We start from the raw sequence: 17,902 nt of genomic DNA on the forward strand, positions 1-17,902 counted from the left end.
TGTCTGCTGTGTGGTAGTAAAACTACACTTTGATGACTACACAATTTGTTCATTTAGCTCCATTGACGTCAGATGGGTATGGCAGGAAGTGGCAGCTACTGCAGATTAGTGTTGTCTTATTTAAACACTGTCTTCCTTGAAGTACAGGTACTAATTAAATGGACAGGGTATTGTGATAGCTTTCTGGTATTGGTAGGTTAAGACAATTCATACAAGCCATTTTTGAAAGTAGATCATGTGGTATGCAAAGGTCAGTGCACTGTGAGGTTGTCAGTCACTTAAGGGGAGTGGCTATGACAGGAAGTTAGGGGAACTACAGTGGAGATATCACATTCTAATAATGCCTTTACGTGACTCATTACCGTCTGACTTGTCTTCAACAAGGCCTTTATGTAAGTATGCTGTCTATTCCTTGTACCATTATTTTAGCTTTAATATTCTTTGATAACTTAAGTGAAAGACAGAATAGTATTGTTGTTTCTGTAGTGTTAGCTTTGTGTGTAACATATACAAATATCTCTTTACATTTTTTTGTTGTAGTTTTTTTATTTAATTGAACATGTGTCCTCCAGTACATAGTAGGTATAAAACATGTCCAGTGGTGGAAAGTATCTAAGTACATTTACTCATTTTTGAGGTACTTTAGCTACATTTACTTAAGTAAAAGATGAGTACTTCTTCCACCACTACAAATTTAGGTATGTTGTATTAATATTTGTAGGGAAATTATGATGTTCACATATGTCTATATTCACACAGGCCTGAGATACATTTCTGTATACAATTGGAGTTTTAAAAGCTTTTTGCAGGTTGCTCGAATTGTTTATTGTGATTTTACACAACTGTAGGTGTTCTTTAATTTCTAATTAATATAAAACTAGATGAACAAGTGCATAACTTGATGATAATTTGATGATCGCGTAAGATAAATGTTTATGTATATGAAGATCATTACACAGACGTTGCTCAATAAATCCACACTCATCTTTACGAAATATATGGGCATGTCTAAAATAACGTGAGCAATTGTGACTTAATGAACAGTTTCAATGTTGGTCTCAGTTTTCTATAGTAAGCTATTTCATGTTATTCATTGATAACGTAGCTTCCTTAGTGTGTGGAATAATTGCTGTAGATGTAACGATATAATCATTACTGTCATGCTGTTTCTGTTTTATGTATGTAACGTTATGTAATTCATCTGAACTTATGGACTGTTTTGGGTTTGCCCCCATGGCACGCTGACAGAATCCGGTCGGGCTCTGAATAATTAACCAAATATTAGTTTTTTGTTCTATTTTCATTTCACCGATAACCGGAAGTAGAGGGAGGCGTGACGTCTTTAACGAGACGCTCGCTCGACGCTGGGACCTTCCGGACCGCCTGAACAACGAAACGGTGAGTGTGTCATACGACTAGGATAAGACCTGCGCGGCCTTATCTAACGTCTCCAGTGTCGGTGTCACTCAATCCAAACGGTTTCATTTTAATGAGTATCGGCAGCTAAAGTTCAACAGTTATTCGCGTTAGCAAACGCTAGCTGTAGCAAGCTAATGTCCGTTGATGTCATCAATCTGGTTTATGTTGGGCGTTGAATGTCATTCGGCAACTGACTGCTAATTGTATGTTTTAAATGAAGCTTAACCGCCGAAACAAATGTTAAATCAATCCAATGCCCTCCTAAATGTTCGTAGCTAAGTTAATGTTAGCTAAAGACATTTAACCAGAAACAGGAAATGTTGTCAATAACCTCACCTAGTTAGTATACTGAGGAAAGTACCGAGCAAAGCCTGCTGGGAAAAATACGCAGCAGCGTTAAATTAGAAGTCTGAGGGAAACCCTGACCACGTCATCTTGATTTGGGCTTTTGGAGACTAGACATTTATAACAGAAAGTCTGCCTTAAAAACTAGTGGCATGACGTTTCAAATACTTCACCATTTACCTAACACAGGGAAGCAATTTTGGTTGCATTATCGGAAATGTAGGATGTAGTGATAAGGATATTATTGTCTTAAGAATCTGTCTCATGTGACTTCCTCAGCTTTATGAAAGTCAAAGGAGTATTCCTCTAAGTTTAATGTATGACAATTCATTAAAGTTATTTGTAAAGAAAAATTGTCAAACAGTTTGTGTTTTTAGTTTCTCTAGATAAGTATTGCTTGCGTATCAAGCTTTTGAACAGTTGCTCGGACTAAACAACCTTGTTAAGTAATTGTTGAAGACCTACCTGCTTTGATCATAGCACTGCTAATTGTGAAGATGAACCTCGTTTTATGTCTATAAGTTTGTAAAAAATATACAGACTATGGCTTCAAGTGATTAAAACACAATCCAACGTTTCTCTCTTCTTTATTTCTACAGGTCCTGCAATTACTGAACTAAAGAGGAACATCCATAATCCTTACCAAAGAAGGATTACATTTTTCTTATTGTTTTTTTAAGGATTCGATTATGGCTACTTAGACGCCTACAAAGGGGATGTCCAAGACGGGGGGAGGGGTTTGAGAGCACATATCCCTTGGTCTGTATGTGTGTGTGTGTGTGTGTGTGTGTGTGTGTGTGTGTGCGCGCTTGATTTATTTAGTTTATAATGTTTGTACAAATAATCACAAACAACATGTTAAAGTTTGAATGGCTGCATAATATATTAGACATGTCTGATCTGAATATTCAATCTAATACAGTGTATACTGATCCTGGGTGATGTGATCGCAGTGTAATATTCTGATAATTGATTTGAGGATGCATTTTAACTATGCTTTTTAAAATAGCCCGTCCTTTTTGTACTGCACAGGCTGTGTTTGGTTGGACGTACTGTACATCCACTGGGACTCTAACTGAAGAAGAAATATTGAGGTTTCAGCAGTTAAATGCTCAGAGGTGGTACTCTCTACTAGGTACATGTAAAATAGATCCAGGTGTGAAGTAGAGCCTCAGGCTACATGTAGGGGTTTGGATGTTTCAGGAGAATTAATGTCAAACATATCCAGGGACATGTCATGCAGTTTGTATCCAATACTGTGTGAGGATGGTGGTCGCTGGACGGGTAGTTTTGTTTCTTCTGCACTAAGTTTTGCACTTAGCCAAGCTTCACTTTCTTTTTTACCATCTCTTCTCTGGTTCGGTAGTTTGAGTTTAGCACCTCCTCCTACTCTCCTCCCCCCGGAGTCTATTTAACTATTTTCTGTTGCAGTATGAGTCAGTGTGTATGTGTGAGAATCTGAGACCTTGGGTTTTCTCAAACCCCTCTCCCTTGGAAGGACATCTCTTTTGCCCTAATATTTCTTAAACTTAAATTTAAAAAAAATGGAAACTCTTGTTCAACTCAAAACCAACCCGTTTTTGTTGGGTTTGTGTCGCAACGGGCCTCCTCCTGACCTGCAGTATGACAACTCCTCCGGTACTAGTTTCTTTTATTCTTTCCCTTTTTCATTTTTATGTATGTGCTGAAGGAAATGTGTCAATATGATGTTTTCTTCCACAGAGCTCTTCCGCATTTCCACCTTTGCTCGATTCCCCGCTTCGGGAGTCACGGAGCGCAGTTTGGCGAGGGCGGGTTGGTTCTACACCGGCGTGGGCGACCGGGTGCAGTGTTTCCGGTGCAACGTGACGGCGGAGGGCTGGCAGGCCGGAGACTGTCCCACAGAGAAACACAGACAGCTCTCTTCTTCCTGCTCCTTCATCCAGAGCCTCCCATCCACAGCCAATCTGCTCTCCTCCTCGCACTCCGCCTTCTCCCCTCTCCGCATTGCCCCAGCCATACCAGTAAGATCTCTGGAAGTTCCTTAAAAATAAGAGATATGCTTTATAGAAGAAAGTTGCCCCTATGTTGTGGAATAGTTTTGTTTTTGAGGAATCTGAACAGTAGTTTAGATTTCATCCACTGGCGCGGTCTGATATTTTTTTGACGACAGCAGTTGCCTTTTTGCCTTCAATTTTTTGCGTCTTTCTTCTTCAAGCTTTCTGGTCCAGGCCCAGCAGCTCCTAACCCGACCGCAAGCCAAGGTGAAGAGCCCGTCGGCTACCTAAATATGGGCTTCTCTGCTCCACTGCCCTCCAGCCCACTCGCCTCTCGCGGCGTGGAGGACATGTCCCACCAGAGACCGATATGCCACAACCCCAGCATGCGCAGAGAGCAGGACCGCCTGGACACATTCCACCCCTGGACGCTCTCCATCATAACTCCAGCCGAGCTCGCCAAGGCCGGCTTTTACTACCTGGTCCAGGGCGACCGAGTGGCCTGCTTCAGCTGTGGTGGACAGGTACAATCACAGGAGCATGAACCCAGCTGTGGAAGCAAATGGCTGAAGAGATTTTATTATATCTTCCTTTCAATCTTTAAAATGACAAAATTGTGTTTTTGTTGCATTTGCAGTTGAGTAACTGGGAGCCAGGTGACCGAGCTGTATCGGAGCACCAGAGGCATTATCCAAACTGCCGATTTGCGCGCGGCGACAGAGCCGACAACGTGCCGCTGGCTGGAGCTGCGGCGGCGTCTGGAGGAGTAACTTCTCAACTGTCCTCAGGAGCCGCGGCCCTCAGTAACGTGTCGAACCCGGCCATGCAGCAGAGCGACGAGAGGCTGCTCACTTTTGTCAACTGGCCTTCTCGTATCCCCGTCAGGCCCGACCAGCTGACTAAAGCCGGCTTCTACTATGTCGGTACGGAGAATATCAAAGAGACGAGCTTATCAGACCGTACGTTGATGAGAAGCATGTAGCGGCTAGCAGAAGGGGGAATGTTGGACTTGTGTTAATCAGGTGGCCAAACCTCTAAATGAAAGCTAAAGTTTTTATTTTACTAATCTTAAAGCTGTCATTTAAAATGTCTTAATGACTGATAACGTGCAGATGAAAGGTTGGCATGAAATAATTTCTTCCCCTTCATTGTCACAGTTTTAATACCAGTAAGAGTTTTTCCCCCCATGTTTGGGGGGTTTCCACTGCAGATAGGTATCTATCAGAATTTGTATTTGTAAGTTTTTACTTGAGCTGGAAAGTCCTGAATGAAATCATTTTAGGGACAACTGGTTATAAACATGTTAGTACTAAATATAGCATTCAAATTTGATCAGTTTACTACAAAATGTTTTAAACCAAAGAGGAAGTAAAAGTTGAGAAACAAAGCTGTATTCAGATTGGTTTCAACCAGTCATCTTCATAAGAACAACCAAGTTTTACTCTTTCTACGAAACCCCCTGAACACCGTTCGTCACACTGAAAGCTCTTTGTTTGCCCACAAGGCCGCAACGACGACGTCAAGTGTTTCTGCTGCGATGGAGGCCTACGGTGCTGGGAGTCGGGAGATGATCCATGGGTGGAACATGCTAAATGGTTCCCTAGGTAAACACTGCCGTTTAAATGTTTTTATGTTTAACTCTGTTTTGACATATATTCTGATCGTGTTTTTTTACGTGTGTATTAGATGGTTTTATATGGTTGTGTTCTTGTACCTCTGGTTAATCGCAGGTGTGAATATTTGCTCCAGGAGAAGGGACAAGAGTTTGTTCACCAGATTCAGGCTCGCTTCCCTCGGCTGTTTGAGCAGGTCAGCAGAGAGCAGCATAACAAGTTATTGGTTCATGCATTTGGCACGGAAAATAATAATGAATGCTTTTTTTCTTCTGTTTTCTCCCCAAAAGCTTTTACCAAATGGAGACAGCAGCTCCAGAGAGTTTGTGGATCCACCTGGTGAGAAATGTATTTTTGGAAAGTGGATCTCTGGACTCTGTACAGTCAGACATTTCTCCTGATAGGATAAAAAAAAGTTGGGAAGTCATGTGACCCGGCCTGACGTGTTAACACCCTCCTCCTCTTAGTGGTTCACCTCGGGCCAGGAGAGGAGCGATCCGAGGACGCCGTCATGATGAACACCCCCGTGATTAAGTCTGCTTTAGAAATGGGCTTCGAGCGCAATCTCGTCAAGCAAACGGTCCAAAGCAAGATCCTGACCAGCGGAGAGAACTACAGAACAGTCCAGGAACTGGTCCTGGACCTGCTGAGTGCCGAGGACCAGAAAAGGGAGGAGGAGCGAGAGATGGTGGCAGAGGCGATGGCATCAGGTACAACTGACGGTGAAAGTATGGATGTCTCTGCGATGTGTTGTCCATGAAAATGAACAACCAAGAATTCCAGTGTTGGTTGTGCCATCGGTTGCTCTCTGGCCAGTGAGCTTTTGAATTAATGACTTTGTTTTCTCCTTTTTGTTTCAGATGGTTTCACCTTTGTGAAGAGACACCAGGCGGCGTTGATCCAGCGCCTGAAGAGTGTGGAGCCAGTGCTGGAGCATTTAAGAGAGCAAAATGTTTTATGTAAGCTTCTGTATTTTAATCTTGATATTCAAATAAGTGTTGCCACATCTTTTAAATGGTTTGTAACCCCACTAGTAGAAAGGACAGTTAATTAGTGACTTTTGTGCATGGTTTAGTTTTTCCACAGCTATGAGATTGAATTATTTCTGATCATAACTAAACATTTCAAGTGCATAAATAAAGAGTTCATAAAGCTCTCATTGTGAGTAACGGTCCCCTGTGAACCTGCAGCTACCGAGGAGTACAGCGGTCTGAAGGCCCAGACGTCGGCCCAGCAGCAGACCGCCAGGCTCATAGAGCTCGTCCTCACCAAGGGGAACGCTGCAGCAGAGGTCTTTCGCAACTGGATCCAGAAAAACGACGTCCACCTGCTCCGAGATCTCATGGGTGCGTCTTTCCCACCGCAACACTTTTACTGTGTACTCGTAACAGAGAGAAAGTACAGTATGTGCTCAAACTGCACTCAAAAACATTTGGTATACTTGCTAAGAAGTTTAATTTAGCAAAGCTCAGGCAGGCTCTGTGGAACTACCAGCACTTCAAATTATAAAAAAGTCTGAAAACTTAAGAAGTGCAAAGTTCACATTTATTTGACAATATAAATTACTAGTTAGGCTACTTTGCAGATTCAGATTTTTAATACAAAATATAAAACAACTAATAAACTATAATGTATTATTAAGTAGTATATACTCCGTCTTTACCAGCTGTAACATTAAAGTGATGAACACATTGATGCCTTAATAATTATAATCCAATGATGCAGACCTACCATGAATATATTATTTTAAATGGTCCATTCTGCATATTGAATAAACTTATGGTAATTTGTATGCTAATACTTTTGTATTAAGTATTTATACGCTGTGCTCTAGTAGATGATGTCACTTGGGTTGTCGACATCTCTCTGCGTCTCTGTGGCGTCTCTGCGCACAGAGACGGAGAAGAATTTGGCGGGCTGCCACAGTCTAGCTAATAAATGAGGAACACTGACTGCGTTAAACAAAGCTTGAGCTAACCACATATTGTCTTTCACATTTTCAGCACAATCAAACGAAGCTGCGTCACCAAGCCAAGATCTTTCAGGTATTAAGACAGAACTTACCATCATGCCAGTTTTAATTGTTTTAACTGTGAAGCATTTTGTAATTTCTATTTTCAATTTTGACTTTTACTGTAGAGATAGTCCATTCCTTCTTGTCTTGTATACTGTCTAACATGTTGGATTTTAAGGACTAATGAATCTATTTCCTTGTAGACCTCCCCATGGAGGAGCAGCTGCGACGCCTGCAGGAGGAGCGTACCTGCAAGGTGTGTATGGACAAAGAAGTCAACATTGTCTTCATCCCATGTGGACATCTGGTGGTGTGCAAAGAGTGCGCGCCATCGCTGCGAAAGTGCCCAATCTGCAGAGGCCTGGTTAAAGGCACGGTCCGAACCTTCCTCTCATAGCCAGGATCCTGCAGGCCACAACGATGTGATTGAATGTACGCAATATGATGTAGGTTTATATACAGCTGACAGACATAACATGGTACCATAGTGACATAAAAATTACATTTATATTATTACTGCTATTATTATTCTATTATATCCATTGATGTTAGTAGTAGTAGTCATATTTCTGCTATTGTCATTCCATTATATTCACTTATACTATTATTACTTTTATTAGTTCTCTTTTCTGGTTGTCTGTTTCTCTCTCTTTCTTAGGGATATTCATAATTAACCATTTAACCCTTAACTGACAATGATACTTTCGACCAATCAAGACACACAGATGACAAGCTAAACTAATTGATGCAATGGAGACTATGACAATGCACGCAATGTGACCGCTAACTCTACTGGACGAGCGATCCGGGGATAGACGCTGCAGCTGTCAATGAGGGGTTTTACCTGTTTGTGCATCGTTATCTTTACAGCTTGTCGCTCTCTAACCAGAGCTCCGCTGCATGCAGAGTACTAATCTTGGAAATTAACGGTTAATGATTTGTCTGCTATAGGTCAGAAAAAAAACAAAGTTAGCATCCCCTGTCTCTCTCTCACTTTCAACCCAATCGGGTGATGAAGATGGATAACTTGTTATGATTTATCTGATAGAGATGTAAGAATACAGTTGATTTGAATGTTCAGTACAAGTCTCATTTTAATATCTGATTTGATAATGGAACATTATTTAATCTTTATTATATAAAATTGTATTTTTACAACTGGGTAATGTATTAAAAACCAGTATCATATTGTTAATGGGTATATTTTCATGTTTTCAGTAAATCTCACAATATGGAAAATGTATGAAAAATCTCATCAATGTTCAATGCAATGAACTGTGTTCTTTAATTCATTACATAAGACACATGCATTTATACATGCACTTATTTTCTCAACACATGAATTTATTATTTCAAATGGCACAAGAGTGTATTATACAAACCAGCCCTGACTGAATCAGGATTATCTAAACTAAACTTTATGAACTTTGCAAACTTTAATATATTATATATAATTGTAAAGCATATTCTCACTTTCTGTATGAAAATCCAACGATCAAATTAAAGTGGCTTTTGTTAATTACTTCATACCCTATTGTATTGATAGTCTGTTTTCCTTTAGTAAGTTAACATGTACTAGTCCATTTTCTCAGTCTTCTCGGTAACATCCTACATTTTTCTGTTTTCACACCAGAAATTTGCAACATTCAGTTAAGCGGTCTACACTTACTGTTTAATTTGTGAACATCGGAACAATTAAACTATGTGCTCCATTTAAACCACTGTACCTGTAAATTAGTTTAACAGTACTTGCACATACTCCATTGTGAGGAAGTCGATGAGTACAAGGATTAGTCTGGTTGAGTTGCAGCACCTGCTGTGGCTGAACTGTCCAACTCTCAAGTTGTAATATCTGCCAGTGTGGTCCGCGCCCTGCTCTCTCGGTGTGGGTGAAATCCTGTGTGCTCTCCTCTCTTCCCACAGGTCCTTATCATTTTCTTGCTCTTTTGGATGTCTGTTTTAATGGTGAGTCTCCCTCTCACATTAAGTCATTAAAAAGTCATAGTATATTGCAGGGGTGTCATTCATTTTCACCCTGGGCCACATCAACATTATGGTTGCCCTCAAAGGGCCATTTGTAACTGTAAGACTGTATAAATGCAACTACTCCCTAACATTGTTAAATAACGTATACTATGACTTCTGACATATGTTGACTTTTTCCGACACGCTATACTATGACTTTTTTTGGAACAGATATTCTGATGCTCTTTAGTCAAAGTTAACATGTACTGGTCGATTTTCTCAGCCTTAGTAACATCTGGCGATACCCAAGCTTGCGCACCAGAAATTGGCAAAATGCTTAAAGTAGGTCTACTGTACCTGTTAGTTACTAAACAGTACTTTGATTCTCATTCAATATTTTTTTTTCCTTACTACCATTTTATAGAATAGCATTGCACCTGTATGTTTCGTGTGGAAGACCAAAAACGATAAGTGTTGTTGGAAAAGTACAATACATAAATGATTATGGCTACAGTTCAAGGTCAATCTGAATGGAAGCACTGATAGGTGCACTTAGTAAACAATATACACATCGATGAGTAAAGATGGAGGTTTTCAGACAATATCAAACAGCTGACAAATCTTACGTGTCCTGAATAATGTTAATTGTAAATAACTGAGTCGTAATGGTACAGTATTTATCCATGGGTGAAGATAAGACAAACACACAGACACTGAATCAGTTGTAGTTTATACAAATATTTATTCTTCCACAAGTCTGTTCAGCCACAGTTTAGATGATGCCAATCTGTAGAGGAAAGTGGACATGAATTACTCTCAGGTTCATCAACAGAGGGAATACATCTGTATCTGCAGTCTCTGGCATCAGTGGTTCCTTTGAATGCATCATTGACATTCAGACATATAAAAGTTTACATCACTTGCACAGGATTCACAGCTTGAGAAAGCAAATGCAACCATTATGTTGACTTTAACTACCTTTCAAAGCTCACAACATTTACCCTGTTGAATTATTGAGGACTCACCTTGTTTGCAACATCCAACGCATCGTAATCTGGTGCGAGACGAACGTATGCCTTCTTCTCACCATCGGGCCTAAACAATGAAAGGAAAGTGGTCAGTAAAATCTATGCTATTAAGTTTATATTTACAATGAACAACAAGCCGTTTGTGGACCTATGTTGTTGACCACATTTAAAACTAAAATTCAGATCTTAAATTATATTAAAAAGGGTATATCAACTTACTCTTGAGTCCAACAAATACTCCGTACAGTGAGCCAATATACCACTGATCTGGCTTTAATTATGAACAGAATATTACATCGGAGTACACAATAGTGTCATCAGCCCAGTCTGGGTTAAGATTTTCTACCTGATGAGTGTGTTGACTTTGGCGACGTCGATGTCGTACAGCTTCTTGACTGCGTGTTTAATCTGGTGTTTGTTTGCCTTGACATCCACGATGAATACAAGTGTGTTGTTGTCCTCAATCTTCTTCATGGCGGACTCTGTTGTCAAGGGGAACTTTATGATGGCATAGTGATCCAACCTGCAGGGGTGAAAAAACATACATTAGACCAATAAGCCTTAAAATCTACACGTTTATTACATAACATACCCACATGCTCTTAAATATTGTAAAATCATGTAAGTTTGTGTCAGGTGCATCAGTTGTTTATAAAGCTCGAATCATACTTAATCATACTTTAATCGCATGTACCGCCATATGCACCAGGTTCAACCCCTGTGTTTTTCAGCAGCATGCTGTCACTGTAACTCACTTGTTCCTGCGAGGAGCACTCTTGCGGGGATACTTGGGCTGCCTGCGCAGACGAAGGGTTTTAGGGCGACGGAAGGTGGGAGAAGTCCTGATCTTCTTCTTCCTCTGGCTGTGGACACCCTTGAGCACAGCCTTTTTGGCCTTCAGGGCCTTTGACTTGGCCTCAGTCTTGACCGGGACAGCTTGAAACGAGAAATTATAGTTGTTAGACTTTTGTTCAGCCGTTGGTGCTCCAGTTTCGCTCCTCTGACACACGGCTAGCACTAACGCCAAACACCCCCCAAGATGTTACGTTACAGAACCTCTATAATCTACAACTAACGAAACGGCCAACGTTTAAGACATTGTCTCTGGTTCTTCTATTTCATCAGCAACTTAAACGCCGACGTTAACAATCACGTGTAGCTTACGTTAGTAACACCGCTAGGGCGAGGCTAATGCTAACACCACACAAATAGCTAAGACCCTAACGCATTAAATAATAGCTACGGCTACTAAGACATGTTACACAGGTTTATTTAGCTATCCGTGCACGTGACAGACTGAATAAAGAAATGAGGAGAGAGTAATGGCTGTAAATAAACAGCGTTCGTGAGCACAGTCAAAGCTAACACTAGCTTAGCATCACGTTCTAGGATACATGCCGGGGAGACAGTCGGTGTTATCTACTTATTTAGACAGTTGCGAGCAATATCCTGAGATTATATACATCACCGTCAGTTTATCTACGCATTTCGGGGACATCTAACGTATTTTAGATGCGATATTAGTGTAAATTCTACGAATAATTCATTCAAAATCATAAGATTGACAAACCTTCCTTCTTCACCTTCGGTGCCATGTTGAGGAAAGGAAGGCTAAACGGGGTTTCCTGCAGTATAATGCATGGGCGAGATCTCACATCAGATGTATCGCGATAGTTGAGAAGGCTGCACTGAATTCATCCACCCCATCGATTCACTCTAACTGTAGATGGGGCCATGTCAGAGTTTATCAGAAAGTATTGAAGATAGATGAACATAAAAATATATTTTCATTTAACTAATAATAGTTTTTAAAAAATGTATGTTTAGAAATGTTTTTGGAAATTGTTTTGAATAGTTATTTCAAGAGCTGTTTGAATATAACACTACATTTGGTTATGTTAAATCAGGAAGGCTTTGTTAGCTTACATTTGTTATTTGTTAGTATGGCAGTGTGCTACTGTAGTTCAACATATGCACACAATGTATTGCTTTGGGTATGTTGAGCTTTAAAACTATATGGGTATAATGAGTAGCATTAAATGTAAGGTACCATTTTGAAATAAGAAAAAAGCTAAAGAATAAATATTTTTGTGCTCATATCATTACAGGCATTTTCTATATGACTGATTTACTGTGGGTATGAAAAACTATCAGTAAGCTGCAGAATCATCAAAGTCAATTCTTAACATGTGAAGTAGAATTTATCCTTTCAGTGAATATTAGGCCACACAGGTCTAGTGGGGTGTGGAGGGTAAGATTATGTAATTGTTGGGTTTTGTTTCCCCATCTCTCTCACAACTGCCTCCAATTATATTTTAATTTTCATGTTGTTCAGTGTCCAACAGTCTAACCTGTTAGTTGTAATCATTCATCACTCAATCACTCACTAAAGCCTTCATATCTATTGAAGAATGCTCGTCGTCTGTCACAAGTTGCAGGTGAGCCAATGAACAGTAATGAAAACAAAACATATATAAACTGTTTATTTTATTCTCTGATAATACAAAGCACAAATATGAAAATTAGCAGTAAATCAAAAAGTCCACGTCCTCCGTATCAGTCTTGTACTACTCTCCTCTGGTCCTCTTGTGGCTTGTTTTTCTTCCCCTTTCTCCTGGTAGACAGAGTAGAAAAGAAATCGTGTCATATCACCAAAGCAGTGTCGGATAGAACGTCAGCTGTTGTGGTATAAAACCGATCTAGTTAATTACACACACCTTCCTTACTTTTTTAACTTGGCTCCGGTGGAATTTGATGCCGTCTTCTGAGACGCCGTCTTCTGAGACGCCTTCTTGTGCATTTCGCTTCCCCCTTTTTTCTGTGTTGTATTTCTTCTCTTCAGCTCCTGTCCGTTTGTCTTCTTTTCTCCTTTCTGCAGCTGCACTGCTGTTGGAGATCGCTTATCCCCTTTCTGCTCTCCACCCGCTGCCGGCTTCTCTCCTTTCTGTCCTCTATTTGGTGCTTTGCCTTTTGTCTTCATTAGGAAGCGAGGAGTTGTGCAAATGGTGCTTCTTGTCGGGGGTTTCCTCTCAAGTCTCCGCTTCACTTTACTAAACACAGACAAATACAGATGGGAGCGACCGTATTAACAAAACGATGACTTTACCAAGAACTAAAAGAGTGAGAACGTCTTTAAATGTATAAGTTATTGTGGAACTTCAGTATTGTCGTCCATCTCTTTTACCTGTGTATTTTCTTGAAGCCAATCATGTAGTCGGGCACAGGACAGCCAGCTTGTTTTATGACATTAGCGATGCTGTTAGAAAGAGATGCAAAGAGAAACATATTCAGAGAAACACTTCACATTTCAGGAGCTTGGAATATTAAGTGTCTGGACTCCCTCACTTCTTCCTTTGCATACTGTTTATGTCCTGCACCTGTACTCTCCTGGGGGCTGGATGTGCACACTGTTTTGCTTTCAGCCACTTGGCAAACATCGTCCTAATTACCACCAAACCTAACATCTGATGACGTGTCTGCCTCACCTGAAATATCTTGTGTTATGACCAGATTCTAATTTCCAGATTCAAACACACAAGCTGCACATGTTTATCTGCTCAGTTTGCACTTTTGATATCCACATACCTGCGCAGCAGGGGCTTGTCATTTTCTGTGAAGAAGGTGAGGGCCTTCCCCTGATGTCCAGCTCTACCAGTCCGACCTGAGGAGCAGCACATTGAATGTTAAATGAGGGAACTGATGAGCAGACAGGGAGAGAAAGAGGAGGAACACATGAAAGGAGACCAACACAGGATTAGAGCTGCAACTAACGCTTTACGTATTTTGCTATTATTCAATAATCATTTAACTTGTAATATGTCAAACATGACGATGTTACCAGACTGCGCCAAACTTTGTCAAAACCCAAAAGGTATTCAATTCACAATTATATCAAATGAACAATAATGATTTATCATTATTAAGATAATCACTGATGTATTTATTAGTCTACTAACTAATCAGTTAATGGCTTCAGCCCAATATATGTTGATCTTATTGTGAAACGATTGACTATACATAGAAGCTAACCAATTCGGTGGATGTACTCCACGGAGCTGGTGGGGAAGTCGTAGTTCAGCACGAGATTGACTCCTTTGAAGTCGATTCCTCTGGCGAGCAGAGCCGTGCAGATCAACACCCAGATTTTACCAGACCTGAAACTGTTCACTACGTTGTCCCTCTGAAACACAGAAGCAACAGGAGGAGGAGGATAAACACAGTTGCACAGTTGCACTTCAGTTCATAATACGGCATGTCACGTGTCCGTGCGTACCTGCTGCTGTGTGCGGTCTGCGTGGATCACGTCCACATTGATGCCTTCGTACACCAACTCATGGAAAAGCTCCCGTGCTCGGTCTATAGACTGCACAAACACCAGCATGGGAGGCAGGAAACCCTGAAAAAAGCAAGGACGACAATCTAAGTTTGTATAGAAATAGAGCTTGTATTAAAAAAAAATACTTCAACAAACATATTTTTCATACTTTTTTGATGATTTCCCTCATGGCCACCAGTTTGCCGTTCTCCGTCCCGACAAACAGCAGCTTCTGCTCCACCGTGTCAACCGCCGCATTTCTGAGAAGACGATGAATTCACTTTTATTACGTGAGAAAGAGATTAAATAAATCCATCCAATTAAGGACTTCTACGTGTAGACAATCACCTGTGTCCAATGTTGACCGACACCAGGTTGTCGAGGTTCAGGCGGCACCACTGCTCTACGTCGGGCGTGCAGGTGGCGCTGAAGAAGGCCCGGTGCACCTTTGACCCAGAACAGGCCAGAAAAACTGCGGCGAGCTGCTCCCTGAAGCCGGTCTTACCGCCTTCAAACAGCTTATCGGACTCATCGACAACCAGCCACTCCACACTGATCACCAACAAAAGACAACAATCAAGCCCACATTTTTCCCCCCTATGATTTGTTAGTGCGGCATGTTTAAGTGACTGTATTTGACAGTATACAGCGGAGACAGAGAGGGATATGATATGAGACGAAAGCTCCCCTGCTGGAATGTATCCACCCTAACAGACCGAGGGATAGTTAAGAGGAAGCAAATGCGTTTTTGATGGTCAACTGCAGAGAGCAGAATATTCCGTGTTACCTGCTGAGGTCGAGAGCTGGAGGATCCTGCTTGAGAAGGAAGACGAGTCTGTTTGGAGTGCTGACGAGGATATCTGCACAAACATGTACGGGGTAGATAGTGACGTAAAGGCAATTCATGTTTCAGATTTGAGTTCTTCTGTGATAACGTTTTCCATTTCTCACCGTATTTCTTGTTTGACTGTGGTCCATACTTCTTGGCTGCCAGAGAGGCTTTGTCCATGATGTGAACTCTAAATCCTGTTCCCTCGGACAGGCGGAGCAGCTCTCTGTAGGTCTAAACACAACAAAACGGACGTCAAAAAATGCATTAAAATGTGTGTGATCGTTTAACACAAAGTCAGTGAAACTCCCGCTGATTAAAACCTGGAAGCTAGTGTCTCCACATCTCCGTCCTCGATATCGAAAAACATGCCGTACATCATGAATTGGACAGCTTGATAATGGAAAGTAAAATGGAAGGTAATAGTTGTTGTGTACCTGGTTGGCCAGTTCTCTGGTCGGGGAGATGACCACAGCTCTGAAGCCCAGGTTGGCCGGCTGCTGCAGTTGGGCGAGCAGCGGGAGACAAAAAGCCAAAGTCTTCCCTGATCCTGTGGGAGCGCAGGCCAGGAGCTCCCGACCCTGACCGAGAAACCAGACACACGCAAATCCTCACATAACCACCATCTGTACGTTAGATCACTGACTGTGTGTGTGTGTGTGTGTGTGTGTGTCTGCACTCACATGCATCATGAGCGGTATCGCCTGCATCTGTACTGGCGTCGGGGAGTTCAGCCCGGCGTCTTTGAGGTTCTGAAGGACACGTGGGTTGAGATGATACTCGGACTGGAGGTCCTCAAACGTGCTCACAGGGTCAGGCACGTCGCAGCCGTGCACGTTGATGCGGTGTTGAGAGCGAATACGATTGACCTTAAATCAAAATATAGAAAAGGACATTACACAGGATAGAGGACTAAGTCACAATGATATAAAGTCTGCTTGTCCTTTTATTATGTTGTGTATTGTAAATACCTTTTCCTGATGGAGATGCTTCAGCCTCTTCAGCGAGGATTTCTCCTTCCCATCACTCGGCAGGTTTTGGATCTTTCTGTCTAATGAGGAGGTCCAGGTGATGCCTCTCCCCCCCGCGTCTTCCACCTGGTTGCTTTTCGTCCTTTTCTTTTCTGTGCTCACGTCTTTCTCTTCATCCCTTTGCTTCCTTTTGCCCCCTGCTCCAGAATCTCCACTTTCACTTCCCCCCTCCTCCTCACCATCTTCATCATCATCCTCCTCATCAGCAGCACCATCACCATCCAGTCCTGCAGAACTGCTCTGGGATCTACTGGTTAGTCCTGTGCCAAAGTAATCGATCGCAGAAAAAGCATTTGAGGACGCTTCCCCTACGTGAGATCTGGCGACCTGTAAAAATAAAACAAGTACAGTCACCATCAGTGTATAGTACACTTGTGTGAGATACTGTCCTTCCAGTCATTTAATTGAATAGCTCATATAAAACACACAGCCTACGAAACATCCGAAAAACGAGCAGCGCGGCACTCTTTAACGCTAGTGCAACTCGGGACTTGCGAAAATACATAAAAACCGTGACACGTGCCGTTATCGATCGCTATTTTTAATCCAGTATACCATCAGCTACACGTGCTCAGTTTACCTTAAACCGAGCAGCGTCTTGACCAAACCTCTTCAGATCAAATTTAGCTCCAGCTCCGAGTTTCCGAAACAACTCGAAGGCGTCCATTGCTGCAGCAGCGTGGTCTGTCCGCATCCAGGCATCACTAGTCAACATCCGGATCATCCACCAGCAGCACATCACAATCTGCTCTGGACACCAGCGCCCCCTGCCGGCTGCGTTTCACACTCCCAGTGAGAACAATGTCATTTTATAGAATTTAACCTCATTACACATCAGACAGAATAACACCTCCAGCCAAACGATTCAAGTGTATATGCAACTGAAAATATGAATTATTGTGGTGTATTATCATGTATGACATCTTCACATTTGTGTGAATAGTTTATCACCCGTCTCTTTCCCTTCATTGTCACCTTTAATCATGTTTTCAGTCACTGGCGGGCTGTTGTGTTTTTATCTTTGGGAATTTAGGGGTAAATATAACAGCTCCTGCTAACAAATAAAAGTTTCTATCTAAATCAGAAATACAATATTGCTAATAAACCGTGGTAAGAATTTAAATATAATTATATTGTGTAGATAACCAAGACGTGTGAATTCACCTAAACTATCAATGCTTTAGCCTTCTGAAAGTAGTGTTTTCACTGTTGTTCCCTTTTTTAATTCATTGAGTATTTTTTCCATCAAAGCAACCATGACTTATTAATAGACCTCAGATCAGAGAACTGTATCTTATTTTGTTATAGTGAGAGCAGTTGTCATCTGTATGGGTACACAGTCTTACTTTCACTGCACTTAAGTCCAG

The 17,902-nt window shown here is 41.5% G+C and overlaps 3 protein-coding genes across 3 annotated transcripts; 1 reads left to right on the forward strand and 2 right to left on the reverse strand.

Annotated features, from left to right (window-relative positions):
- The first annotated feature begins 373 nt into the window (after nucleotides 1-373).
- birc2 (baculoviral IAP repeat containing 2) lies at nucleotides 374-8,894 on the forward strand. The gene is made up of 14 exons (XM_031872633.1): nucleotides 374-392; nucleotides 1,323-1,398; nucleotides 2,364-3,402; nucleotides 3,487-3,767; nucleotides 3,962-4,264; nucleotides 4,378-4,663; nucleotides 5,245-5,344; nucleotides 5,471-5,549; nucleotides 5,644-5,692; nucleotides 5,821-6,063; nucleotides 6,214-6,312; nucleotides 6,544-6,699; nucleotides 7,357-7,398; nucleotides 7,571-8,894. Exons 3-14 carry the CDS (start codon nucleotides 3,309-3,311, stop codon nucleotides 7,762-7,764), a joined length of 1,926 nt encoding a protein of 641 aa, XP_031728493.1. The 5' UTR covers nucleotides 374-392; nucleotides 1,323-1,398; nucleotides 2,364-3,308; the 3' UTR covers nucleotides 7,765-8,894.
- A 1,156-nt stretch (nucleotides 8,895-10,050) lies between these two features.
- rpl23a (ribosomal protein L23a) lies at nucleotides 10,051-11,997 on the reverse strand. Its single transcript, XM_031872639.1, has 5 exons — nucleotides 11,931-11,997; nucleotides 11,116-11,296; nucleotides 10,707-10,883; nucleotides 10,358-10,427; nucleotides 10,051-10,119 (listed from the first exon to the last, which is right to left on the reverse strand). Exons 1-5 carry the CDS (start codon nucleotides 11,953-11,955, stop codon nucleotides 10,105-10,107), a joined length of 468 nt encoding a protein of 155 aa, XP_031728499.1. The 5' UTR covers nucleotides 11,956-11,997; the 3' UTR covers nucleotides 10,051-10,104.
- Nucleotides 11,998-12,766: 769 nt separating this feature from the next.
- Nucleotides 12,767-17,245, reverse strand: ddx52 (DEAD (Asp-Glu-Ala-Asp) box polypeptide 52). Its single transcript, XM_031872686.1, has 14 exons — nucleotides 17,116-17,245; nucleotides 16,476-16,862; nucleotides 16,188-16,373; nucleotides 15,942-16,085; nucleotides 15,627-15,738; nucleotides 15,463-15,535; nucleotides 15,024-15,227; nucleotides 14,845-14,935; nucleotides 14,634-14,756; nucleotides 14,390-14,540; nucleotides 13,946-14,021; nucleotides 13,545-13,616; nucleotides 13,087-13,410; nucleotides 12,767-12,974 (listed from the first exon to the last, which is right to left on the reverse strand). The coding sequence occupies exons 1-14, from the start codon at nucleotides 17,227-17,229 to the stop codon at nucleotides 12,917-12,919; spliced, it is 2,115 nt and encodes a 704-aa protein (XP_031728546.1). The 5' UTR covers nucleotides 17,230-17,245; the 3' UTR covers nucleotides 12,767-12,916.
- Nucleotides 17,246-17,902: the final 657 nt, after the last annotated feature.

The sequence above is a fragment of the Anarrhichthys ocellatus genome, unplaced genomic scaffold, assembly GCF_004355925.1.
Source record: "Anarrhichthys ocellatus isolate YVR2014 unplaced genomic scaffold, GSC_Weel_1.0 scaffold65, whole genome shotgun sequence".
Lineage (NCBI taxonomy): Eukaryota > Metazoa > Chordata > Actinopteri > Perciformes > Anarhichadidae > Anarrhichthys > Anarrhichthys ocellatus.

What these genes read in the sequence shown, in the direction of transcription:
- birc2 (XM_031872633.1), top strand. Translation starts at nt 3,309, where the DNA reads ATGGAAACTCTTGTTCAACTCAAAACCAACCCGTTTTTGTTGGGTTTG. An exon ending in GCTTCAGCTGTGGTGGACAG is followed by an intron (nt 4,265 to 4,377) that starts GTACAATCACAG and finishes TTGCATTTGCAG; the next exon opens with TTGAGTAACTGGGAGCCAGG. An exon ending in CCTGCTCCGAGATCTCATGG is followed by an intron (nt 6,700 to 7,356) that starts GTGCGTCTTTCC and finishes TCACATTTTCAG; the next exon opens with CACAATCAAACGAAGCTGCG.
- rpl23a (XM_031872639.1), bottom strand. Translation starts at nt 11,955, where the DNA reads ATGGCACCGAAGGTGAAGAAGGAAG. An exon ending in AGTGCTCCTCGCAGGAACAA is followed by an intron (nt 10,884 to 11,115) that starts GTGAGTTACAGT and finishes TCACCCCTGCAG; the next exon opens with GTTGGATCACTATGCCATCA. An exon ending in AAAGTCAACACACTCATCAG is followed by an intron (nt 10,428 to 10,706) that starts GTAGAAAATCTT and finishes TTCATTGTTTAG; the next exon opens with GCCCGATGGTGAGAAGAAGG.
- ddx52 (XM_031872686.1), bottom strand. Translation starts at nt 17,229, where the DNA reads ATGCGGACAGACCACGCTGCTGCAGCAATGGACGCCTTCGAGTTGTTT. An exon ending in AGCATCTCCATCAGGAAAAG is followed by an intron (nt 16,374 to 16,475) that starts GTATTTACAATA and finishes TTTTGATTTAAG; the next exon opens with GTCAATCGTATTCGCTCTCA. An exon ending in CAGACCGCACACAGCAGCAG is followed by an intron (nt 14,541 to 14,633) that starts GTACGCACGGAC and finishes TCTGTGTTTCAG; the next exon opens with AGGGACAACGTAGTGAACAG.